The 27,040-nt window shown below is 47.3% G+C and overlaps 1 protein-coding gene across 1 annotated transcript in view; it reads left to right on the top strand.

Annotated features, from left to right (window-relative positions):
* The window catches only part of LOC140384421 (26S proteasome non-ATPase regulatory subunit 13-like), a 45,714-nt gene extending 23,524 nt beyond the window's left edge, over positions 1-22,190 (top strand). The window contains exons 7-13 of the mRNA XM_072466102.1: positions 17,446-17,617; positions 18,588-18,667; positions 18,753-18,878; positions 19,176-19,238; positions 19,819-19,899; positions 20,236-20,352; positions 20,644-22,190. Coding sequence (XP_072322203.1) covers positions 17,446-17,617; positions 18,588-18,667; positions 18,753-18,878; positions 19,176-19,238; positions 19,819-19,899; positions 20,236-20,352; positions 20,644-20,739 — 735 coding nt within the window. The 3' untranslated portion in view covers positions 20,740-22,190. The remainder of the gene's footprint in view (positions 1-17,445; positions 17,618-18,587; positions 18,668-18,752; positions 18,879-19,175; positions 19,239-19,818; positions 19,900-20,235; positions 20,353-20,643) is intronic.
* The last annotated feature ends 4,850 nt before the right edge of the window (positions 22,191-27,040 follow it).

Here is a 27,040-nt window from a genome sequence, read left to right as displayed (position 1 = left end):
CAGTGGTTAGCACTGCTGCTTCGCAGCTCCAGGGTTTAATTCCGACCTCTGGTGACTGTTGGAGTTTGCACATCTCCCTGTGTCTGCGTGGGTTTCCTCCGGGTGCTTCGGTTTCCTCCCACAATCCAAAGATGTGCAGGTTAGGTGGATTGGACATGCTAAATAGCCCCTTCGTGTCCAAAAGGTTAGGTGGAGTTACTGGGTTAAGGGGATATAGAGTGGAGGCATGGGTTTAAGTAGGGTTCTCTTTCCAAGGGCCGGTGCAGACTCGATGGGCCGAATGGCCTCCTGCACTGTAAATTCTATGATTCTTGCACAATTATATGCTTTTTCTTTCTTTAACCTTTTTAGTTAACCATAGATGATGGAACCTCACCTTAGAATTTTTCTTGAACTGTATCCCTTAAAATGTTTGCCTCTACATCTCTATTGACCTATCCCTTAACCTAATTTTCCAGTTCACTAAGCTAGCTCTGCTTTCATGTCCTCATAATTGCTCTTATTTAAGTTTAAAATACTAGTCTTGGACCCACTCTCTCCCTCAAACTGAATATATAATTCAATCTGTTATGATTACTGCTGTCTAATTGCATCTTCACTATGTGGTCATTAATCCTATCTAGTTGCACAATACCAGGCCTGTAGCCTGATTTCTGGCTCCAGAATGCGATGTTCCAAGAAGCTACTGTGAAAACATTTTATGAACTCTTCATCTAGGCTACCTTTGCTCATCTGATTTTTTGAGTCCATATGTCGATTAAAATCCCCCATGATTATTTTTTTTTTTATTAAATATTTTATTGAAAATTTTTGGTCAACCAACACAGTACATTGTGCATCCTTTACACAATATTATAACAACACAAATAACAATGACCTATTTTATAAACAAAAAATGAATAAATAATAAATAACAAAAATGAAAACTAGCCCTAATTGGCAACTGCCTTGTCACAAGTAACACTCTCCAAAAATATAATTTAACAGTCCAATATATAATTATCTGTAGCAACGACCTATACTTACTATACAGTATATATTAACAACCCTGAGAGTCCTTCTGGTTCCTCCCCCCCCCGCCCCCGATCCTGGGCTGCTGCTGCTGCCTTCTTTTTTCCATTCCGTCTATCTTTCTGCGAGGTATTCGCCGAGCGGTTGCCACCGCCTGGTGAACCCTTGAGCCGACCCCCTTAGGACGAACTTAATCCGCTCTAGCTTTATAAACCCCGCCATGTCATTTATCCAGGTCTCCACCCCCGGGGGCTTGGCTTCTTTCCACATTAGCAATATCCTGCGCCGGGCTACTAGGGACGCAAAGGCCAAAACATCGGCCTCTCTCGCCTCCTGCACTCCCGGCTCTTGTGCAACCCCAAATATAGCCAACCCCCAGCTTGGTTCGACCCGGACTCCTACTACTTTTGAAAGCACCTTTGTCACCCCCATCCAAAACCCCTGTAGTGCCGGGCATGACCAAAACATATGGGTATGATTCGCTGGGCTTCTCGAGCACCTCGCACACCTATCCTCCACCCCAAACAATTTACTGAGCCGTGCTCCAGTCATATGTGCCCTGTGTAATACCTTAAACTGAATCAGGCTTAGCCTGGCACACGAGGACGACGAGTTTACCCTGCTTAGGGCATCTGCCCACAGCCCCTCCTCGATCTCCTCCCCCAGCTCTTCCCATTTCCCTTTTAGTTCATCTACCATAGTCTCCCCTTCGTCCCTCATTTCCCTATATATATCTGACACCTTACCATCCCCCACCCATGTCTTTGAGATCACTCTGTCCTGCACCTCTTGTGGCGGGAGCTGCGGGAATTCCCTCATCTGTTGCCTCGCAAAAGCCCTCAGTTGCATATACCTGAATGCATTCCCTTGGGGCAACCCATATTTCTCGGTCAGCGCTCCCAGACTCGCGAACTTCCCATCCACAAACAGATCTTTCAGTTGCGTTATTCCTGCTCTTTGCCACATTCCATATTCCCCATCCATTCCCCCCGGGGCAAACCTATGATTGTTTCTTATCGGGGACCCCCCCCAAGGCTCCAGTCTTTCCCCTATGCCGTCTCCACTGTCCCCAAATCTTCAGTGTAGCCACCACCACCGGGCTTGTGGTGTAGTTCCTCGGTGAGAACGGCAATGGGGCTGTCACCATAGCCTGTAGGCTAGTCCCCCTACAGGACGCCCTCTCTAATCTCTTCCACGCCGCTCCCTCCTCCTCTCCCATCCGCTTACTCACCATTGAAATATTAGCGGCCCAATAATACTCACTTAGGCTCGGTAGTGCCAGCCCCTTCCCTATCCCTGCTACGCTGTAAGAATCCCTTCCTCACTCTCGGGGTCTTCCCGGCCCACACAAAACCCATGATGCTCTTTTCAATCCTTTTAAAAAAAGCCTTCGTGATCACCACTGGGAGGCACTGAAACGCCTGCACCCTCCCTGCCAGTGACAGGGATACCATATCCCATCTCTTGAAATCCTCCTCCATCCGTTCCACCAACCGCGTTAAATTTAACCTATGCAATGTGCCCCAATTCTTAGCTATCTGGATCCCCAGGTAACAAAAGTCCCTTGTTACCTTCCTCAACGGTAGGTCCTCTATTTCTCTACTCTGCTCCCCTGGATGCACCACAAACAACTCACTTTTCCCCATGTTCAATTTATACCCTGAAAAATCCCCAAACTCCCCAAGTATCCGCATTATCTCTGGCATCCCCTCCGCCGGGTCTGCCACGTATAGTAGCAAATCGTCCGCATACAAAGATACCCGGTGTTTTTCTCCTCCCCTAAGTACTCCCCTCCACTTCTTGGAACCCCTCAACGCTATCGCCAGGGGCTCAATCGCCAGTGCAAACAATAATGGGGACAGAGGGCATCCCTGCCTTGTCCCTCTATGGAGCCGAAAATATGCAGATCCCCGTCCATTCGTGACCACGCTCGCCACTGGGGCCCTATACAACAGCTGCACCCATCTAACATACCCCTCTCCAAAACCAAATCTCCTCAACACCTCCCACAAATAATCCCACTCCACTCTATCAAATGCTTTCTTGGCATCCATCGCCACTACTATCTCCGTTTCTCCCTCTGGTGGGGCCATCATCATTACCCCTAACAACCTCCGTATATTCGTGTTCAGCTGTCTCCCCTTCACAAACCCAGTTTGGTCCTCGTGGACCACCCCCGGGACACATTCCTCTATTCTCATTGCCATTACCTTGGCCAGGATCTTGGCATCTACATTTAGGAGGGAAATAGGTCTATAGGACCCGCATTGTAGCGGGTCCTTTTCCTTCTTTAAGAGAAGCGATATCGTTGCTTCAGACATAGTCGGGGGCAGTTGTCCCCTTTCCTTTGCCTCATTAAAGGTCCTCGTCAGTACCGGGGCGAGCAAGTCCACATATTTTCTATAGAATTCGACTGGGAATCCATCCGGTCCCGGGGCCTTTCCCGCCTGCATGCTCCTAATTCCTTTCACCACTTCTTCTACCTCGATCTGTGCTCCCAGTCCCACCCTTTCCTGCTCTTCCACCTTGGGAAATTCCAGCCGATCCAAGAAGCCCATCATTCTCTCCCTCCCATCCGGGGGTTGAGCTTCATATAATTTTTTATAAAATGTCTTGAACACTCCATTCACTCTCTCCGCTCCATCTCTCCTTCCTCATCCCTCACTCCCCCTATTTCCCTCGCTGCTCCCCTTTTCCTCAATTGGTGTGCCAGCAACCTGCTCGCCTTCTCCCCATATTCGTACCGTACACCCTGTGCCTTCCTCCATTGTGCCTCTGCAGTGCCCGTAGTCAGCAAGTCAAATTCTACATGTAGCCTTTGCCTTTCCCTGTACAGTCCTCCTCCGGTGCTTCCGCATATTGTCTGTCCACCCTCAAAAGTTCTTGCAGCAACCGCTCCCGTTCCTTACTCTCCTGCTTCCCTTTATGTGCCCTTATTGATATCAGCTCCCCTCTAACCACCGCCTTCAACGCCTCCCAGACCACTCCCACCTGGACCTCCCCATTATCATTGAGTTCCAAGTACTTTTCAATGCACCCCCTCACCCTTAGACACACCCCCTCATCTGCCATTAGGCCCATGTCCATTCTCCAGGGTGGGCGCCCTCCTGTTTCCTCCCCTATCTCCAAGTCTACCCAGTGTGGAGCGTGATCCGAAATGGCTATAGCCGTATACTCCGTTCCCCTCACCTTCGGGATCAATGCCCTACCCAGCACAAAAAAGTCTATTCGCGAGTAGACTTTATGGACATAGGAGAAAAACGAGAACTCCTTACTCCTAGGTCTGCTAAATCTCCACGGGTCTACACCTCCCATCTGCTCCATAAAATCTTTAAGTACCTTGGCTGCTGCCGGCCTCCTTCCAGTCCTGGACTTCGACCTATCCAGCCCTGGTTCCAACACCGTTTTAAAATCTCCCCCCATTATCAGCTTTCCCATCTCTAGGTCCGGAATGCGTCCTAGCATCCGCCTCATAAAATTGGCATCATCCCAGTTCGGGGCATATACGTTTACCAAAACCACCGTCTCCCCCTGTAGTTTGCCACTCACCATCACGTACCTGCCCCCGTTATCCGCCACTATAGTCTTTGCCTCGAACATTACCCGCTTCCCCACTAATATAGCCACCCCCCTGTTTTTCGCATCTAGCCCCGAATGGAACACCTGCCCCACCCATCCTTTGCGTAGCCTAACCTGGTCTATCAGTTTCAGGTGCGTTTCCTGTAACATAACCACATCTGCCTTAAGTTTCTTAAGGTGTGCGAGTACCCGTGCCCTCTTTATCGGCCCGTTCAGCCCTCTCACGTTCCACGTGATCAGCCGAGTTGGGGGGCTTCCTACCCCCCCCCCCCCCCCCCCTTGTCGATTAGCCATCACCTTTTTCCAGCTCCTCACCCGGTTCCCACGCAGCTGTATCTCCCCCAGGCGGTGCCCCCCCGCCCATCCTCCCCCATACCAGCCCCCCCCTCTCCCCAGCAGCAGCAACCCAGTAATTCCCCCCTCCCACCCCCCCCCCCGCTAGATCCCCCGCTAGCGTAATTACTCCCCCCCCCATGTTGCTCCCAGAAGTCAGCAAACTCTGGCCGACCTCGGCTTCCCCCCGTGACCTCGGCTCACACCGTGCGACGCCCCCTCCTTCCTGCTTCTCTATTCCCGCCATGATTATCATAGCGCGGGAACCAAGCCCGCGCTACTCCCTTGGCCCCGCCCCCAATGGCCAACGCCCCATCTCCTCCACCTCCCCTCCTCCCCCCATCACCACCTGTGGGAGAGAGAAAAGTTACCACGTCGCAGGATTAGTACATAAAACTCCTCTTTCCCCCTTTTTAACCCCCCTCTTTGCCCCCCACATTCGCCCCACCACTTTGTTCAAACGTTCTTTTTAATAACCCACTCATTCCAGTTTTTCTTCCACAATAAAAGTCCACGCTTCATCCGCCGTCTCAAAGTAGTGGTGCCTCCCTCGATATGTGACCCACAGTCTTGCCGGTTGCAGCATTCCAAATTTTATCTTTTTATGAAGCACCGCCTTGGCCCGATTAAAGCTCGCCCTCCTTCTCGCCACCTCCGCACTCCAGTCTTGATAAACGCGGATCACCGCGTTCTCCCATTTACTGCTCCGAGTTTTCTTCGCCCATCTAAGGACCATTTCTCTATCCTTAAAACGGAGGAATCTCACCACTATGGCTCTGGGAATTTCTCCTGCTCTCGATCCTCGCGCCATCACTCGGTATGCTCCCTCCACCTCCAACGGACCCGCCGGGGCCTCCGCTCCCATTAACGAGTGCAGCATTGTGCTCACATATGCCCCGACGTCCGCTCCCTCCACACCTTCAGGAAGACCAAGAATCCTCAGGTTGTTCCTCCTTGCGTTGTTTTCCAGTGCCTCCAACCTTTCCACACATCGTTTCTGATGTGCCTCCTGCGTCTCCGTCTTCACCACCAGGCCCTGTATGTAGTCCTCATTCTCAGCTGCCTTTGCCTTCACGACCCGAAGCTCCCGCTCCTGGGTCTTTTGTTCCTCCTTTAGCCCTTCGATCGCCTGTAGTATCGGGGCCAACAGCTCTTTCTTCATTTCCTTTTTGATCTCTTCCACACAGCATTTCAAGAACTCTTGTTGTTCAGGGCCCCATGTTAAACTGCCACCTTCCGACGCCATCTTGGTTTTTGCTTGCCTTCCTTGCTGCTGTTCTAAAGGATCCACTGCAATCCGGCCACTTTCTCCTCCTTTTTCCATCCGTATCCAGGGGGGATTCCCTTCTGGTTTACCACACAGTGTTTTTAGCCGTCAAAATTGCCGTTGGGGCTCCTATCAAGAGCCCAAAAGTCCGTTTCACCGGGAGCTGCCGAAACGTGCGACTCAGCTGGTCATCGCCACACCCGGAAGTCATCCCCCATGATTATTACTGTACATTTCTGACAAGCTCCCATTATTTTTTCCTTAATAATTCCTCTTATCATGTGGTTACTGCTTTGGGCTTGTACACCAGTCCTACTGTGATTTCTTGCCTTTATTTTTTTCTCGCCTCCAACCAAACCGCTTCTACATGCTGAATTCCTGAACTTCCATTATCCCTCTCTTATGTGCTAATACCATAAATAATCCACAGAACCATCTCTGCCCCATCTTTTTCCTAGCTTCCTGTCCTTCTGAAATGTCTTGTATGCATCAATATTCAGGTCCCAATCTATGCCATTCTGCAGCCATGTCTCTGTTTTAGCTGTCAGATTGTCCTTGCTCATTTCTATTTGAGTAATGAAATGATGAGAGGCTGAGTACATTGGGCCTATACTTCCTTGAGTTTAGAAGAATGAGAGGTGATCTCATTCAAACGTAAATTTTCTGAAGGGGCTTGATGGGTTATTAGACACTGAGGATGTTTCCTCTGGCTGGTGAATCTAAAACATGAGGGCACGGTTTTAGGATAAGGGGCTGATCATTTCGGACTGAGATGAGGACAAATTTCTTCACAGGGTTCTTCCGTATCTTTGGAGTTTTCTACTCCCAGAGGGGTTAGGATTCTCCTGATGGTGGAGTGATGAACAGCTGCTCTCTGGAAGCATTAACAAGATTAAAACCGAGGCATACGATGAGAAAGGAAACGAGATTGAAGCAGAGAGCATTCTGAAATTGTTGGACTTGTCAGGTGCCCAATCAAAAGATGTGGTGCTGTTTTTGAGCTTGCATTGGAACAAACGCTGCAGGAGGCTGAGGACAGAGTAGGGTGGAGAACTCAAATGACACTTAATCAAAAAGTCGAGTTCCTACTTGCGAACATCACCATTCGGTTTGCAAAGCATTCTCCCCAGTTTAGAGTAGACTGCATTGTGAGCAGCGAATATAGTAGACTAAATTGAAGGTAGTGAACTTAAATTGCTTTTCCACCCGGGAGGATTGTTTGGGACCTTTTATGCTGAGGAGAGAGGAGGTAAAAGATCTGGGGCGGGATTCTCCCCTACCTGGCGGGACCGAGTGGCGTGAACCATTCCGGTGTCGGGCCGCCCCAAAGGTGCGGAATCCTCCGCACCTTCAGGGGCTAGGCCCACCCTGGAGTGGTTGCCGCCCTGCCGGCCGGCGGGATAGGGGCCTGGCGCAATTCCAACAGGTGCCGAAAGGCCTCCGCCAGCCGGCGTGAGTCCGCGCATGCGCGGGAGTGCCAGCGCATGCTGGCGTCATCCCTGTGCATGCGCACGTGGAGTCACTTCTGCACCGGGAATGGCGGATGACCACAGCCTCCGGTGCGGAAGGAATAGAGTGCCCCCACAGCACAGGCCCGCCCGCAGATCGGTGGGCCCCGACTGTGGGCCAGGCCACCGTGGGGGCACCTCCCGGGGCCAGATCCCCCCACGACCTCCCATGAACCCCGGAGCCCGCCCGCGCCGCCAGGTCCCGCCGGTAAGGGACCAACTCCAATTTACGCCGGCGTGACTGGCATAGAACGGGCGGGACTTCGGCCCATCGCGGGCCAGAGAATCCGGTCAGTCCCGGGGCCCATTGAGTCGTGCCGGACCCCGCCATTCTCCGTGGCGGACGGCGCGACTTGCGCCACGCCGGTTTTTGGGGGGGCGGAGGAATTGGGAGGACGGCGGGGGCGAGATTCACGCTGACCCCTGGCGATTCTCCCACCCGGCGGGGGGTCGGAGAATCCCACCCCAGATGTTGCATCTGCATGGAAAGATGCTGTGTGATAAAATATTAAAACATGCTGCTGTGCAGAGAGACCTGGGTGTGCTGGTGCATGAGTCGCAAAAAGTTGGTTTACAGGTGATTAAGAAGGCAAATGGAATTTTGTCCTTCATTGCTAGAGGGTTGGCGTTTAAGACTAGGGAGGTTATGCTGCAATTGTATAAGGTGTTAGTGAGGCCACACCTGGAGTATTGTGTTCAGTTTTGGTCTCCTTACTTGAGAAAGGACGTACTGGCACTGGAGGATGTGCAGAGGAGATTCACTAGGTTAATCCCAGAGCTGAAGGGGTTGGATTACGAGGAGAGGTTGAGTAGACTGGGACAGTACTCGTTGGAATTTAGATGGATGAGGGGGGATCTTATAGAAACATATAAAATTATGAAGGGAATAGATAGGATAGATGCGGGCAGGTTGTTTCCACTGGCGGGTGAAAGCAGAACTAGGGGTCATAGCCTCAAAATAAGGGGAAGTAGATTTAGGACTGAGTTTAGGAGGAACTTCTTCACCCAAAGGGTTATGAATCTATGGAATTCCTTGCCCAGTGAAGCAGTAGAGGCTCCTTCATTAAATGTTTTTAAGATAAAGATAGATAGTTTTTTGAAGAATAAAGGGATTAAGGGTTATGGTGTTCGGGCCGGAAAGTGGAGCTGAGTCCACAAAAGATCAGCCATGATCTCATTGAATGGTGGAGCAGGCTTGAGGGCCCAGATGGCCTACTCCTGCTTCCAGTTCTTATGAAGGGAAGGAAATGGTGGGGTGATTGCAGAGTGGACCAAACTGACAAAGGGGAAATGATCCCTTTGGTTTGTGCATTAGTCAATTTCTCAAGTTTGTCTGTTCTTCTGCAACAATATTTTAGAACCAACAGAGGGCAGGCTAAGTTAAGTTTAGTCATGTGTAATAAACCAGTTTTAATGACAGCCTAATGTGTGTAAACACTTATTTAATAGTGATTGCAATATGATTGAATTTGTCATAGTGTTTGAAAGGAGACAAGCTACTAAGATTCTGAATTTAGATGAGGCTCACTGCAATGAGACTAAATCTGTTAATGGGTAAGGTGGCAGAAGATCGGTAGGAGGTGTTCAGAAAATAATGCAATGTGCTACAAGAACAGTTTATATCCCTATGGGGCACCAGCTCTACTTGCCAAAAAAGGCATCCATGACGAACTAAAGAGGTAAGAGACAACATAAAACTAAAAGAGAAAGCACACAAAAACACAAAAAGATAACAGATCCTTGAGTGCACTACAAATAACAGCAAGAGTGGCAACACAGATAAATGTTAGTTTTATTATTTCATGAGATGTGAATATTGCTCTCAAGGCCAGCATTATTTGTCGTAATTGTCTTTGAGAAAGTGGTGGTGAGCTGCCGCCTTGACCACTATCATCCATGTGGTCTCAGGTGCAACATTGTAAATTCCTCAACAGTAACCTTCCTAAATTCTCTTGATTTGAGAACTCTGCCTTTTGGTTGAAAAATTATGCATGTCACTCACTAATTAAGAAGGGTGATTGCAGATACCAAGTAATTATAGTTGGGAAATTATGTGAAGCTATAATAAGGACATTGTGGCTGAATAGCCCGAGCCAGCATTGGTTTGTAGAGGCTGAGGTTTTTGCTGAAAAATCTGGTTGAATTTTTTAACTGAAGTGTTGAACAGGGTGTCTATAGATGTTATTTATCTGTCAAAAGCATTTTAAAAAGTTCTTCATCAGAGATTGTTAACTAAAGTTGAAGTCCTGGTTCGGAAATTGGCTGAGCAGCAGGAAACCGAGCAGGGATAACGGGTGGGTACTGTTCCAACCAGGATGGGAGTAGTGTGCATATTACTTAGCGCTTCTACTGCAGGTTGTATGATTAATTTAATCGTTCAGTTTACTCCCCAAAATGGCCAATTGTTTACCATCTCTCTGGGTCCCCAAAATAAAGAGTTTTTAAACCAGACTTCTTTCAATAAACAATTGTTTATTAAAAACAAAACTTATTTTAACAAGTTGAAAGTATTGATTAACACAGTTGTAATCAAGGAGTGTAACCATCTATCTCTTCATAAAGAACTGCCCAACACACACACAAAAAGGACAAACAAATCGGGCTTTACAGGATGTGCGTTATAAAGGATAAAGTTCACAGAATCTCACTGGTGTTGACTTGGAGTTCCTTGTGTGAAGACAGGTTACTGGTCCCTGTCATAATATACACATCAGTATATGATGGTGCAGAGACACACACTGACTGACACACTGCAAGACCAATCAACACAACACAGCAGCCAATCACCAGTTAGGGCACGGTCACTATAAAGACAGAGGGCACTAGTTTTCCCGCTCACTCGGGATGCAGCCTCTGAGACGGACAAAGCCCGCAGTCAGTAGCACAAACATCCACCATGTGCTAGCAGTATAGGCTGGTCAGGTTAGGTATAGGTCTTCAGTCAATTTAACATAGTGTCGACCCACAGTGCAAGTATGTTTAACAGCTCTTAGTTAAATAAAATAGAGTTGTACTATTACAAGTGTTGGTAGCCTGTCTATGTTACTGTTAAGGTAAACGCAGTCTCCACAGATCCAGAGTATCCAACACATCATGGTACCAGTATTTGATGTTAGAGTTTAATAGACCTACCTTCAAGTGATCTGCCTTCAACCAGCAATCAGCCATCAGGTAGTATGGACAGCGTCCGCCCTCCCCCGCCGCTCCGCATCACCGGCAACCTCGATGCGAACTGGAAAATCTTTAAACAACGATTCCAGCTATACCTCGAAGCTACAGACCTGGAAGCTGCTTCAGACGCCAGGAAGATTGCTCTCTTCCTTTCTACGGCCGGGGACCACGCCATCCATATCTTCAACTCTCTCACTTTCGCTGAAGACAAGTCCAAGTTCAAGACAGTCCTGCTCAAATTCGACAGTCACTGTGACATCGAGGTAAATGAAAGTTTTGAGCGCTATGTCTTTCAACAGCGTCTGCAGGGTAAGGATAAACCTTTTCAATCTTTCCTCACCCACCTTCGCATCCTCGCGCAGTCCTGCAATTACGGCTCCACCTCCGACTCGATCCGTGACCAGATCGTTTTCGGTGTGCAATCGGACTCCCTATGCCAGCAGCTCCTCAAGGTTAAACAGCTCACCCTTGCAATAGCCATTGAGACCTGCGTTCTGCATGAACACGCCACTAACCGATACTCACACATTCAAGCGGCTGAAACGGCGCAGCAAGGTCCCCACGAGGCACAGCGGGTGCAAGCCATTAAATAACTCCAGGGCCTAAGCCTGGATGAGGGCCGCCATTTCGCGCGCTTTTCGCGGGCTCCCGTGCATGCACGCACTGACCGAGGGGACAGCGAGGCCGAAGACCGCACTGCTCAGGCGCGCACTACGTATGACTGCACCGCGGATGTGCGATGGCGTACCAAACGTTCTGACGTCACGACGTGCGGCAACTGTGGCTTCGCCCACTTAAAGCAGCAATGTCCTGCAAAATCCCGACGCTGTCTCCAATGTGGCAAGCTTGGCCACTATGCAGCCCTATGCAGGTCTGCTCAACCTACTACCTCTCGTCGCTCCAACCAGCCACGCAAGGATGTCCGAACCATCCAGCCACCGGTCACCGATTCCAACTCCGACTTGATTCCGGACCTTGACACCGAGGACCCTAAAGCACCATTTCGGGTGGGCATCATCACCAAACACAAGATGCTCCAGAAGACAAAAGCCAAGTCTCCCAATATTCCGCATTGATCCGGACGACGAGTGGTGTGCCACCCTCACGGTCAACCGATCCCGCATCCGATTCCGCCTGGACACCGGCGCTTCAGCCAACCTCACAGTCTGACCTCGAAAGCCTCCATGTCAAGCCTACCATCTTGCCATCCGCCTGCCAGCTTCTGGACTATAATGGTAATGCCATTGCTGCCAGTGGCTCTTGCCAGCTTGAAGTGTCGCACCGGTCATTAAAGGCTAACCTGCCATTCGAAATACTGGGATCCACTAAAGCCTCCCTGCTTGATGCTCAGGTGTGCAAACTTCTAAACCTTGTCCAAAGAGTTCACTCCCTGTCACCCGCTGACGCTTCCGCATCTCAGGACGCTGACTTTCGGACATAGCTGAACGCCATCATCATCCGATACCAAGGTGTATTCGAGAGCATGGGCACACTCACATACACTTATAAAATCCTGTTAAAACCAAATGCCACGCCTGTGGTGCACGCACCTCGCAGGGTACCAGCACCCCTCAAGGACCGCCTCAAGCAGCATCTGCAGGACCTCCAGGACCAGGGTGTAATTTCGAAAGTTACAGAACCGACTGACTGGATCAGCTCTATGGTGTGCGTGAAAAAACCATCCGGCGAATTACACATATGTATTGATCCCAAGGACCTCAACCGCAGTATTATGAGAGAACACTATCCCATTCCAAAGCGCGAAGAACTCACCTGCGAGATGGCTCGCACCAAGTTTTTCACCAAGCTAGACGCATCCAAGGGGTTCTGGCAGATCTAACTCGAAGCATCCAGTCGGAAGCTCTGCAACTTTAACACCCAATTTGGCCGGTATTGCTACAACCGGATGCCGTTTGGCATCATCTCTGCATCGGAAGTGTTCCACAGAATAATGGAGCAGGTGATGGAAGGTATCAAAGGGGTTCGCGTATATGTGGACGACATCATCGTCTGTTCTACCACCCCGCAGGAGCACATTGATCGCCTCCAACGCGTCTTCCGACGAATCCATGGGCATGGCCTCCACCTCAACAGGGCCAAATGCTCCTTTGGTCAAACAGAACTTAAATTCCTCGGAGACCAAATTTCACAGTTTGCCGTGCAGCCGGATGCTGACAAGGTATCTGCCATTAAGGCCATGAAGACACCGGAGGACAAGAAGGCGGTCCCCCGCTTCCTGGGCATTGTCAATTTCCTGGGGAAATTCATCCCTAACCTCGCCTCCCACACCACGGCTCTCAGGAACCTGGCTAAGAAGACGACCGAGTTCCAATGGCTCCCCGCCCACGAACAAGAATGGCGGGAACTCAGGGTGAAGTTGACCAAGGCCCCGGTGTTGACATTTTTCGATCCGGCCAAAGAAACAAAGATCTCCATGGATGCCAGTCAGTCCGGCATTGGAGCAGTGCTCCTTCAACGTGACAACGCCTCCTCATGGGCTCCTGTTGCATACGCGTCACGTGCAATGACGCCCACCGAACAGCGCTATGCGCAAATTGAAATAGAGTGCCTGGGCCTTCTTACCGGAGTGGCCAAGTTCCATGACTGTGTCTATGGACTCCCAAAGTTCACAGTCAAGACAGACCACAGGCCACTGGTCAATATCATTCAAAAAGACCTTAACGACATGACGCCACGCCTGCAGCGCATTCTCCTTAAACTCAGGCGGTACTACTTCGAACTCGCCTACACCCTGGGTAAGGAGCTCATCGTCACCGATACACTCTCCCGATCTGTCACCACACCCTGCGACCCTGCGGGCTTCGTGTGCCAAATTGATGCTCAGGTGGCATCCAATCTGCCCGGCACGGACGAACGACTCATCCAGATTCGTCATGAGACGGCCAACGATCCCCTGCTCCAATGTGTCATGCGGCACCTGATAAGACGGGTGGCTCAAGGGCCAATGCCCTCAATTCTATAACACTAAAGATGACCTGGCAGTGGTAGATGGAATTCTACTAAAGCTGGATAGGATTGTCATTCCGCACAGCATGCGGAACCTCGTCCTTGAGCAGCTCCGATTTTTACCTCACCCTGCTTGCTTGCAGATCAGCTCCATTGTCCACCGGCCTGTCACCGGCTCAATTGTTTATGAATCACACGCTGCGGACGACGATGCCGGCCATTCATGTCCCGGACTTGGACAACCTTCCGGTCCTTCGTCGAATGCAGTTGTCTCGGGCCCAACACAAATCGGCATATGACGCCCGCGCCACGGATCTCCCTGCTCTGCCTCCTGAGGTCCGTGTCCAACTTCCCGATGGTGGTTGGTCCGCCACCGCTGTGGTGCTCAGACAAGTGGCCCCCAGGTCATTTTTGGTTCGTCTACAAGACGGCTCTCTTCTTCACCGAAATAGGTGGGGACTACGACTCCTTCCTCGCTCGCCACCAGATCATCATGTCCTGCCTCGCCGTCACGACGAACCCGTCACGACTTTGCAGATCTCCCTTTCGCTCTGCCACCCTCTGAGTCTGACACAGTCCCGCCCATTCCAGAACAGGCGGCCCCTGACCCACCCTTGAGGCGGTCAACCAGAATTCATCGCCCACCTCAGAGACTGAATTTATGAACTGCCTGAATTCATGGACTCATTGAACTCATAAACTGATTGTTTTGTTACCCTGTTTGATTAACTCACTGGTTTGTACATACTATTGTTCTAGTTATATTTTGTGTTATATACTGTCCATCTGCACTAGACACCTTCCAATGTAAATATCTTAGAGTTTCTGTACATAGTCCTGTAAATATGCTCGCATGTGCCACACATAGTTAGGAACATTCGCATACTACATTATTTATTGCCACAAACACACACTTTTTTAGAAAAGGGGGGGTGTCATAATATACACATCAGTATATGATGGTGCAGAGACACACTGACTGACACACTGCAAGACCAATCAACACACACAACACAGCAGCCAATCACCAGTTAGGGCACAGTCACTATAAAGACAGAGGGCACTAGTTTTCCCGCTCATTCGTGGTGCAGCCTCTGAGACAGAGCCCGCAGTCAGTAGCACGAACATCCACCATGTGCTAGCAGTATAGGCTTGTCAGGTTAGGCATAGGTCTTCAGTCAATCTAACATTGTGTCGACCCACAGTGCAAGTATGTTTAACAGCTCTTAGTTAAATAAAATAGAGTTGTACTATTACAAGTGTTGGTAGCCTGTCTATGTTACTGCTAAGGTAAACGCAGTGTCCACAGATCCAGAGTACCCAACACATCAGTTCCGGTGGACGTCTGGGAGTTCTCACCAACTGGTCTCTGCAGGTCCAAATGCAGACCAGTTACACTCAGATGAGGGATACTTGGTTGCAAGTTGATAGCCACACACTATTTTAGGCAAGGTTGAGACACAGAGAGACACTTAGGGTAGGCTTCCTTCCTCAGCTTATTCCCCAACACGACTGCCTTTAAATCCAGCAGGTTCACTGCTAAAGTTTTTTCTCTCTCCCCCATATGATTTCCAGTCAGTGGCCTGCTTGTTGACAACTCTAAGGGGAACTTACGATTCTTTAAAAAAATTCCAAATGTACAAATGATGCCATGTCCTTCCATTTTGTAAAAGAAAAGTTCAGTCTGGAAATATTCCCAACATTGACGAAGTGAGACTGACGTCCTGTGTATCTGTGCTGGGGCCTCAAAATATGACTTGGATGATGAGATAGAGAGCTACATAACCGAGTTTGATGACGAGATAAGGATAGGCGATATTGTAAGCAGTGTTGCTAGAAGCATAAAATTACAAAGAGATATTGATTTTAAATGAAATGGCATTACAATTTGTTCATGTGTGAAACCGTCCACATGGGAGGGGTGAGGAGGGAGGATAGAACATGACACTTCCTCACTGAGGGGTCAGAAACTTGGGGTTCTCGTTAAGTAGATCATTAACAAATAAAGAAAATAATTGAGAAGACAAATAGAATATTGCCTTTTATATCCAGAAGACTATAATACAAGGAGGGAAAAATCCTGCTTCAGCCACCTGGAGAATTGTGAGAAGTTCTGGATACCACACCTTAGGAAGGATATGTTGACCTTGAATGAGATTTATTAGTGTGGCATCAGGACTTCACACATTAAATTCCAAGCAGAGATTGCACAAGTTAGGGTTCTGTTTCCTGGAACTTAGAAGGTTAAGCGGTGATTCAAGACACTGAATGGAACGGTAAGGATTGAAAGAAAAACCTTTTCACGGTTGGGTTATATAGGACTAGGAGGTAGAGTCTAAAAATATATAGCCACTCCTGAAAGATCTGAAGTCAGGGAGGAAAAAACTTCAGATAAAGCGTGGTAGAAATTTGGAACCTTCTTCCGCAAAAGGTGCTTGTTCATTTTAAATCTTAGATTGATCGATTTTTGTTAGCCAAAGGCATTGATGGACAGGTAACGAGGCAGGTATATGGCGATAGGTTACAGATCAACCATGATCTTTTGGAACAACATTGCCAGTGTTGGCCAGACATGTACTTCTGGGAATTGTGGATTGTCAGTCGGGGGAACACCTTAGAGATGCTTGGTAATTGGTTGCACCACATCCAGATCGTGGGCTCAGAGCCACACACTGGAGAACAGAAGTTAGAGCAATGAGAATTTGTGCTCTCATTAATGACTCTGTTCCTCTGATGCATAATCATAGAATCCCTACAGTGCAGAAGGAGGCCATTCAGCCCATCGAGTCCTAGTATTCTGTAAATTACCAGATAGAGGGGAGAGAGAGGAAGCTTTGTAGAACAGCCATAGATCAATGATCAGAAAGAACACAGTAAATGAGAATTTTACATAACACTCATCAAAGATAATGTGCATCTGATTTATCCTTAATGTGTATGGGCATATATATGTCAATACCTTGAATACAAAACAAAGCTACTGGTTTAATGTAAAATTTATCACTGAAAGTAAATCTGAGAGAGAAAGGATTCAGGACTTTTCAGCAAAATGTAGACTGGGAGATGGAATCAGAGGGGAAGTTGGGAATGACTAATAGACTATTCTGGGAAGTGTAGTTTTTAAAGTACTTGACTGACATTCTTGCCTGTCAGAAGTTGCAGGACTTGAACCCTGCTCCAAACATTCCCTGGAGAAGGGAGGGGAAATCTTTAGACAATCCTTGAGCAAGGGATACATGAACTTGAGCTCTGCACTTGAGCAGGTGGGTGAGGATGAGATATGTATGTTTTAATAATAATAATCTTTATTATTGTCACAAGTAGGCTTACATTAACACTGCAAAGAAGTTACTGTGAACAATCCCCTCGTCGTCACACTCCGGCGCCTGTTCGGGTACACAGAGGGAGAATTCAGAATGTCCAATTCACCTAACAAGCACATCTTTCGGGACTTTCCAGTCCCACATCTTCCTATTGTTAAAGTTAAATCTTAACTTGGCACACTTGATTCATTTAGTTCTTTATCTTAATCCTATTCCTGTTTGGTTTTAGTTCCAGGAAGGGTGTAATCTTGTTGAGAAGAATAACTTGAATTCAATTTTCTTCCAGAAAACAATTGAGGAGGTGGATGAGATGCTGGTGAACCTTCCTGGGGTGACATCCGTTCATGGACGCTTTTATGATCTGTCAAGCAAGTATTACCAGATAGTTGGGAATCATGCTTCTTACTACAAGGACGCCCTGCGTTTCCTGGGCTGCATTGATATCAAAGATTTGCCAGGTAACAAACAGCATTAAAAATGTTTCTCAGCAAAGTCATGCTCAGCCCTTTCTGGTATTTCTAACCTAGATGTTTGTGCAACAGCCAGATTCAGCCAGGTCTCTTCATCTCTTATTGCCCCATGCAGAGTGACATCCATCCAATTCTGCTCACTGTCACCTTTTATTGTAACTTGGAGCCCTGTAAATTCCGTCTTTGCTCATGGAGTGGAACACTGAGAACGGGTTACATTTTATTCGTAGTTCCATTTAACATTCAAGGAACAATAAGTTTAAGTGCCTTATCTTTCCCTAGAGGGTCAGCTGGGACTCTAGGTAACAATCTTCTTCTCCGAACAGAAGGTTCAAACCCCACTTCAGACTCGAGGACATAATCCAATCCCTGTCAATTATCTTTAAGTTGTGTCCTCTGGTTACTGATTCTACTGCCACTAGGAACTGTTCTAAGATGTTTCCTCTGTCAAAATCTTCCATGATTTTGCAGACTCCTATCAAATAATTTTTTAACTTCTCTGTTCTAAGTAGAAATCCAGCTTCTTCATGGTTAAAGCATGGATATTAAATTGTTTCAGATTTTAAAGCATTCACAGTATCTGTCTATCTCTGTGTTTCACTGTAAGATAAACTGGAGAAGCATTGCTCATCATGAACTTTATTCCTGAGTTTTATTCTTGTATCCATGTTCTGGTCTCGAGAGAAACTTTCGCGAAATATTTCACTTCTATTTTACACATGTTTATTTTCAAGAGTTTTTTTAATGAAATGCTTCACTCCTCACATTGGCCTGTTCCAAGGTTTAGTCTGAGAAATAGATCTTTATATAAAATGTTTACTTGTGGCTTTTTTCCTTTGGGTTTAGAGGTTTGTTTCACCACCAAATACTTCACAGGGAGGCTACGCCTCCACCTTATTGATTTGCCACATGATGTCATGGTGATTGGCTAAGGTTTGATTTTGTATTTCTGATTCAGTTGCTGAGCATCAGGAGAGAGCTTTCACTCTTGGTTTGGCGGGGCTTTTAGGCGAAGGTGTTTACAACTTTGGAGAACTTGTAAGTATATTTGCGATAATGAGAGTGTTTACTTGATTACTTTGTGAAATTGTACCTAACGCTGGGATCTTATTGTCCCTTTTAGTTAATGCATCCTGTGCTGGAGTCTCTCCGGACCACAGATAAACAGTGGCTGATTGACACTTTGCACGCCTTCAACAGTGGCAATGTGGAGAAGTTTCAAGCTCTCAAGGCAGCCTGGGGCCAGCAGGTAAATAGTCTCCTGGGAGGAGGGAGAGCCAGGCACAGGCGGTAGGGTTAGGGAGAGTGTGCAGGGGACAGGACATGGGGAAGAGTTTGGGGGGCGGGGCTGGTGGCGGGTGGAGACAGAAAGCGAGGCAAAGGACAGAGTGTGTGAGCAGTAGGGGCAGAACAAGTGGCCCACGGTTCGGGAGAGAGAGAGAAAGTGGAACAAGGTTGGGGGGACAAGAGAATGTGCGATGGGTGACTTGGTTGTGGCTGTGTCAGTGATGAAGATGCCTAATTTGTTTTTTCTGTATGATTCTAGCCTGACCTGAGAGCCAATGAACTGCGGCTGATGCAAAAAATCCAACTCCTTTGCCTAATGGAGGTATGTTGAATTTCCTCTCTTGTTCTGAACAATTTCTCTTCATCTCTCACTCTCACGATTTACAGTATAGCTCTACTGTCTCATGATAACTTCCCGCCTCAGTAACCTTTTCACTAGACTTTAGCTAAATGTCATCAGTTTGCCTGCCGCGGACTTTCTCCTGAAATGCCGAGGTCCCTATGTGTTAAGCTACTTTTTCTCCCAGCTGCTTAGACCAATGCTTGAAGTCAGTGAAGTGTATCTCGCAGCCTTTGTGAAATAGTTTCTCCTGTTAGTTTGCATTAAATGTTGAGTCCAACTCTGTTCCTTCCTTTCCGACCACTTTATAATCCGGTTGGCTGTTTTCCCCCTGTTGCCATACCCCTTAATCAGCCGTATTAATGCCCCAGGTGGTACCTTGTCAAAAGCTTTCCTAAAGCCTGTGTATCCACTGCACTTCTCCAGGGACCATGTCAGGTACTTCCTCTTATCGAATGTGGGTTGGCTGTTTCTAAACAGTATCTTGGGTGCTAGGACAGATCCTTTAATATTTTACGAGATGAATAGGAAGCGGTCCTAACTTGTTTTCTCTTCCTTTTAGATGACTTTCACCCGTCCAGCCAACCACCGGCAGCTGACGTTTAAGGAGATTTCTCAGATTGCAAAGGTTCCTGTTAGTGAGGTGAACTCCTTTTCTGTGACTACATTTGCACTAACCCAGTTGCAACGTTTAGAATATAGATTCTAAAAGAAAAGAATGTTCAATCACTACCAAAATACAGGAAATTCTGTGTGCAGATACTTTGTTCAAAGGCTTAAATTCTATATATCCCCCCCCCCACCCAAGTTCAAGCCTATTAAAATCAATGAGATTCTCTCCCATGCGCCACCCTGCCTGTGTACTCGCTCCCCATTTTTGTGTGACTTCTCAAGCGTGTGCAAGTGGCTCAGTGACCAGAGTAGCCTGAGCTTGGACGTGTTGAATGAACGGTTACAGTTGCTGATGTCGATCTTACAGGTGGAGCTGCTCGTGATGAAGGCACTCTCGGTCGGTCTGGTGAAGGGTAGCATTGATGAGGTAGATGAGCGCGTTCACATGACGTGGGTTCAACCCCGAGTGTTGGATCTGCAGCAGGTAAACACTGAACCTTAAAGTGGGGAACTAATGTGGTTGTTGGAAAATATTTCAGTAATTAGCGTGTGATCACCGGACGATGGGTTTTTACAGTCACTTTGTGACTGTAACTTGGTTTACAAGTAACTTGGTTTAAAACTCACTTTCTGGCAGGCGAAAGGTTTTACCATTGCTAATCATCTAATCTGTACTGTTTGTTGATTTATTTATTGTCTTTGCACTATGTGTTAATGCCACAATTGACTATTGATGTAAACCCAGTGCATTAACAACTGCCCCTCAATGTTACAGATTAAAGGGATGAAAGAGAGATTGGACTACTGGTGTGAGGATGTGAAGAATGTGGCGTTACTGGTGGAACATCAGGCACAGGATATCCTAACCTAACCGCTGCTATCTGTCTGGTGTAACTCAATTGACTCTTTTTAAAATAATGGTAGAAATTTCAGTGGTTCATTTTCAGAAATGAACTGTATTTTAATGTCTTGGGACAGGCGGGGGGGGGTTCACTTTCTGTACTTCCATATCACAAACTGTATCAGCTTTGCTTATTCTCGCAGGGCTTTTATCGCTATCAAAGGAACAAAGTTCCATATTTTAAAGCGATGGTGGCCCTGGACTTTACTCATTTCTGTGTCCCTGCATGCCAGGAACTTTTCATTTATTGTAGCCTATTAATATTGCGCAGACTTTGATTAATATTGCGCAGACTTTGTTTGTACCAGGATGTCTGCCCACCAACTGCAACCAGCCCCGGGGGTTACAGTCGCACTGATTATTTTTGTTTGCAATGCAATGTGCAAAGTGAAAGCGCAGACATTGCATTTAAAGTTGATTGATTTTTTAAAAAATGTTTTCAAGTAGCCAATTTTTTTTTTTCCAATTAAGGGGCAATTTAGAGTGGCCAATCCACCTAACCTACGCATCTTTGGGCTGTGGGGGTGAGACCCACGCAGGCACAGGGAGAATACGCCAACAACACACGGACAGTGACCCGGGGCCGGGATCGAACCCAGGTCTTCGGCACAGTGAGGCAGCAGTGCTAACCACTGCTCCACCGTGCCGCCTAAAGTTGATTGATGAACTGATTCTTGTAGGTAATGAGTACCTGAAGAAATGTAATTGTCTTGATATATGCAATCGCTTCTGTCTTTGCAGTCTCTCTCTGTGGTTGTGACTATCCCGATCTTTCAGGTATTCCTGCCGCTCCACACTGTAGCTGCCATCACATATGTAGTGTAGGTTATGTCACTGAACCAGTAACCCAGAGATCATGAGTCCAGATCCCTTCAGGGAATTTGAATTCAGTTTGGAAAACCTGGTCTCCGTAAAAGTGAGCATGAAGATGTCAAATAGTCCTGAAATCCCAACTGCCTCATTAATGTCCTTATAAGGAAGAGAAGGAAACCTGCCATCTAATATGTGATTCCAGTCCCTATTCAACTCTTCTGTCTGTTCTCAGACATTTCAGCTATGTCAAATCCACTACAATGGTTCAAGAAGGCCCATCACCACCACCCCAAAGCAATTAGAGATGCGCCATAAATATTGGCCTTGCCAATGCCATCCACATCCTGAGAATGAATGAAAATAACTGTCTGATCTGTTATGTGATCTGCAGGAAGTGGAGTGTTTATCTGGGACTTGTATGCTGCCCAATCAAGTAGAGGCATCGCAAATGGATAAATTTCTTTGCAGTTCCATGTAACAGCTGTACTCCTGCCTGTCCCTTTTTTAAAAGCATTTTTTAGTTAGGATCAATGAAGTTACTGCTGAAATCATGAAACATGATCCATTTTACAAGAATATTTAAGATGAAATAAAAGTGTTTAAAAATGTCCAGTTGTGTGTTTATTTTTGAAGAAACTACTCTTAATAAAATATAGAACATACAGTGCAGAAGGAGGCCATTCGGCCCATCGAGTGCACCGACCCACTTAAGCCCTCACTTCCACTCTATTCCCGTAACCCAATAACCCCTCCTAACCTTGTTGGACACTAAGGGCAATTTAGCACGGCCAATCCACCTAACCTGCACGTCTTTGGACTGTGGGAGGAAACCGGAGCACCCAGAGGAAACCCCTGCACACACTGGGAGAATGTGCAGACTCCGCACACACACAGTGACCCAGTGGGAAATCGAACCTGAGACCCTGGCGCTGTAATGCCACAGTGCTAACCACTTGCGCTACCATGCTGCCCGAATTCTCGGTTTAAATATAGAATTCTCAATTTGAGCCACCTCTATTTGGACAGATATTTCACTGGGGGAAAGAGCAAGTGGAATTAAGTTTGCTTGATTTGGGGCTCTGTTGATAGTTTCAAACTCCAGAACAAGCCACAATCTGCCCGCAGTATTCTCAGCTGGCTAATATTTTCTTATGGTATATATTCTCCCAAGGGTTTCAATAATCTGCTCCATTCTCCCAAGTCCCAGTCAAATCTTTCCACTCTTTCAAAATAAGAAACATGCAGAGAAAATTCCAAAGATCACTGATTAATTGATGGATGAATGACACAATCTGCCATTCATTCTGCCTGTGAAAGTCAAAGTCAGATTTTCCAGATGGTTGTAGATGTAAAGCGCAAACAGAAAACAATATTTTAAAATAACTTAAGTCATGGGAATTCCTAGCAGTGTTCCCCAACAGGATTCTCCCTTTTTTTGTTTTGGAGATGTATTTCATCTCCTAGATCCGAATGTTGCTAACTTTGGTTGGCTCTTAATTTGTTGCCTGTTGTGTCTTTACTTAATTTGCTCTGTTTCTATAAACTTTGCTCTAGAGTCGCCAGGTATCTTTATGATACCGCCACGAGGTTCAAGTTCAAGTGCTGATCAATAACTCGACACACCAATTAGTAAGATTCAACTCAAAACACATTTATTATACACAGTCAATCACTACTCATGCATAAAACTCTACTTACTAGACTATCTCTATCACTAAAAGGCCTATACTTAGCTTTGGAACTGGCCCACCAGGTCAGGGGAACAAATGGCCTTTCGTTCGATTCTGAGTCTGCAGGATTCAAAAGCTCGTATGGACTGGTAGCTAGGAGCGCCTATCTCGTAGCGTGCGTTGACTGGAGACTTACTTGGTTGATGTAGTGGCTAGGCAGGTCACTGTCAAGGGTTGTTTCGAGCTGCTGAGAGGCCCTGCCAAGAAGGACGAATTGAACTTGGGGATTCTACTCGATAGTCCCCAGGGGCTTCGCGCCGTTCGGGGTGGACCCCGTATCTGGTTCCAAGTGATTGGACTACGTTCCGATCACTTGGATCGATTTCTCCAATACTAGAGCCGTTCCCTGATCGCTGGGCGGTTCCTGAGTGTCCGTTTGCCTTCCTTTGTCTTGGCTCCTGCTGGCGCCCAGGAGTCTGGCTTGGCCTTATTTACCTTAAATGTTTCAATTGTTCCGGGGGATCGCTCATGAATATGCAGATGGCTGTTGGTTTCAGTGCTGTCTGGGTTTCTGCAAGTTCTAATACACAGGAAACTTTGCACCTGCTAGTTTTTCCTGGCTTGACTGAATTTCCCTGCATTCTTTGCGGATCTCCATTTTAAGTCGGGAAGTGGCAACCCAGGTGGCTACACTCCCTCCTTGTGATCCCTAGCGCGAAGCGTGAACATAGAACATTACAGCGCAGTACAGGCCCTTCGGCCCTCGATGTTGCGCCGATCTGTGAAAACACTCTAAAGCCCACCTACATTATTCCCTTATTGTCCATACGTCTATCCAATGACCATTTGACTGCCCTTAGTGTTGGCGAGTCCACTACTGTTGCAGGCAGGGCATTCCACGCCCTTACTACTCTCTGAGTAAAGAACCTACCTCTGACATCTGTCTTATATCTATCCCCTCAATTTAAAGCTATGTCCCCTTGTGCTAGACATCATATCCGAGGAAAAAGGCTCTCACTGTCCACCCTATCTAATCCTCTGATCATCTTGTATGCCTCAATTAAGTCACCTCTCAACCTTCTTCTCTCTAACGAAAACAGCCTCAAGTCCCTCAGCCTTTCCTCATAAGATCTTCCCTCCATACCAGGCAACATTCTGGTAAATCTCCTCTGCACCCTTTCCAATGCTTCCACATCCTTCCTATAATGAGGCGACCAGAATTGCACGCAATACTCCAAATGCGGCCGCACCAGAGTTTTGTACAGCTGCAACATGACCTCATGGCTCCGAAACTCAATCCCTCTACCAATAAAAGCTAATACACCATACGCCTTCTTACCAACCCTCTCAAACTGGGTGGCAACTTTCAGGGATCTATGTACATGGACACCGAGATCTCTCTGCTCATCCACACTGCCAAGAATCTTACCATTAGCCCAGTACTCTGTCTTCCTGTTATTCCTTCCAAAATGAATCACCTCACACTTTTCTGCATTAAACTCCATTTGCCACCTCTCAGCGCTGGGCTGAGAGGTGGCAAAGGATCACATAACTGCGTTGTCTTCACTTCCTGACCCAGCGAGCACTCTTCCATAGCCTCTACACTGACCATAACTATATATGAAAATTTTAACTGAAAATTCTAAGTGGCGCTATGTTACAACAGGGACATGCAGTACAACATTTTAAAAAATGGTACCTCTTAACTATCTTCCATAAACTACACTCACTTAAACATCCAATCATACTAACTTCCTAACAATACACAAATAATAGTAGCATTCACATTTCCCTCTGGTTTGGTGGTCAAGCTCAGAGTTGTACAATCTTTCAGTTGTCTTTATTCACAAAATGATGCCGAACGAATGTCCTTTATTGTAGATCAAGGGGTTCGGGGGCCTGGTGAAAACCGAAAATAGGGGATCTCATCCTGTATACCGGGGTGCGAGAGTGGTAGGCTCTCCTTCGCCATTTTCTCATGCGGATAGTCTGCACGATGCTGCAGGATATCGCCAATACTAAAAGGGATTCAATTACGTATGAAAGGGAGTACCATGTTATAAACCTATCACACCATGATGGTGTGTTGTTACTTGTCACTGGGCTCTGGGTGCTATGAGGAAGTGATTCATTGATGGCTGGGGGGGTTTGGGGTCGGGGGTTCGCGTCTGCGCGTAACCGAATACAAATTATGGTAACGAAAAACACGTATGACGTCTTCATTGTTCTCTTCTTTCTTCTCTTCCTTTCCGTCTCTTCTCTCTTCCTGGACCTTCAGGAATTCTGTAAATCAAGCATAGTTTCTGTTACTATCTTGTTCAATATCTTTGTACGTTAGCATGTCTGTCTTTTAGTGCCAATTTCCCTTTATAATTGGTCACCATGTGTGACTCCCTCATTTTCTTTTTAAACCGAATATTTGGACTAGACATCTAAGGAAATACTGCCATACTGCGAGCCGTCTCGCAGCCTGTGAGATTTACCATCCCAGTGTTTGAGGATGTAAATAGCATAGGGAAGCAATCCTAAGGGTTGCTGAAACCAAACAAAAGAATTTTGAACGTAATCGAGCCAAAATGGGGTGCGTATGGGCTGCGGCAGGTAAGATTTGGATGAAATCCCCGGGTAGGACAGTGATCAATGCTGTATGTGCTCTACCCGAGCGTAGCTGACCAGAGGGGGGTCCTCAGGCAGGGCGGAGACCAATGCCGTTTCTCCACTGCCTGAGCAACCGGCAAGAATGGGTAAGAATGTGGTCGTCGTGGGGGCTGCCTCTCATGATTACCTTCGAATCAGAGAGTAGTTATGATTGTTGTCTGCCGACAGACTAGTTCCTCTGAACTGTTGTCTGGGACAAACTAGATCCTCTAACAATCTTCTGTCAACAGACTGGTTCCTCTGAACTATTGTCTGGGACAAACTTGCACCTTTAACCATTTTCAGTCGATAGACTAGCCGGGCGTCAACGGAGTGGTGGCGTGGGGCCGTGAAACTTCCGAGTTGACAAACAACACTTAACGATAACATTAACGAACAAACATTGAACGAACATGCTGCAGGTTCCATCAGAAAGAACACCGTTTCTCCCAAGCGGTTTCTTTTAAAACATCATCTGGACACCTCAGTTATCAGTTGCGAACAGGGTCGCAAAGGGGTTGTCGTTTTGGGAGTCAGACTCAAAGTCATCATCTTCTCCTGGATGCCATACTCTTGAGTGGTTGAGGGTTGCTAAAGCTGCATGGTGTGACTTCGGGTCCATCTCGTCGTTTCGGACGAGCCTGTACGAATTGTCACGGTGCCAAAAAGTTGTATCTAATTCTGTGGAGATGGAGTCGGGGTCGTCAGCGTAGGGCGTTGGTCTTTGGTGAGGTTTGTCAAGGAATGTGATCAGGAAGGGATCACTCGAATCGTGTTCAGATTCGCTGGGTGTGGGTCATGTTGCATAGGCATAGTAGGGAGGCGTGCTGTGGCTATTGTCTGTGTCGCTGTTGCTGCTGCTGCTGTCTGTGGGCGTGCCTGGGCGGAGTCTAGAGTGCTGGGATGGAGTCGAGCTCGAGTCCGTGGATGGGGTGGGCGTGTTGGGAGAGGGTGAGGATACGTGGGCTGTGGGCAGGGCGTGGGCTGTGGGCAGGGCGTGGGCTGTGGGCAGGGCGTGGTCTGCTGCGTCGAATATGACGTGGGGTGTGTGGTTAGACTGCGAGCCATATGCCTTGAGCTGGTTAATATGAAACCCGTTGGAGTCTTCCCGTTGGAGTACTTGATCTTATAAACGGAGGGGCTTACTTTGT

Source organism: Scyliorhinus torazame, chromosome 10 (assembly GCF_047496885.1).
Source record: "Scyliorhinus torazame isolate Kashiwa2021f chromosome 10, sScyTor2.1, whole genome shotgun sequence".
Taxonomy (NCBI): Eukaryota; Metazoa; Chordata; class Chondrichthyes; order Carcharhiniformes; family Scyliorhinidae; genus Scyliorhinus; species Scyliorhinus torazame.
This window is presented reverse-complemented; position numbering and strand designations above follow the sequence as displayed.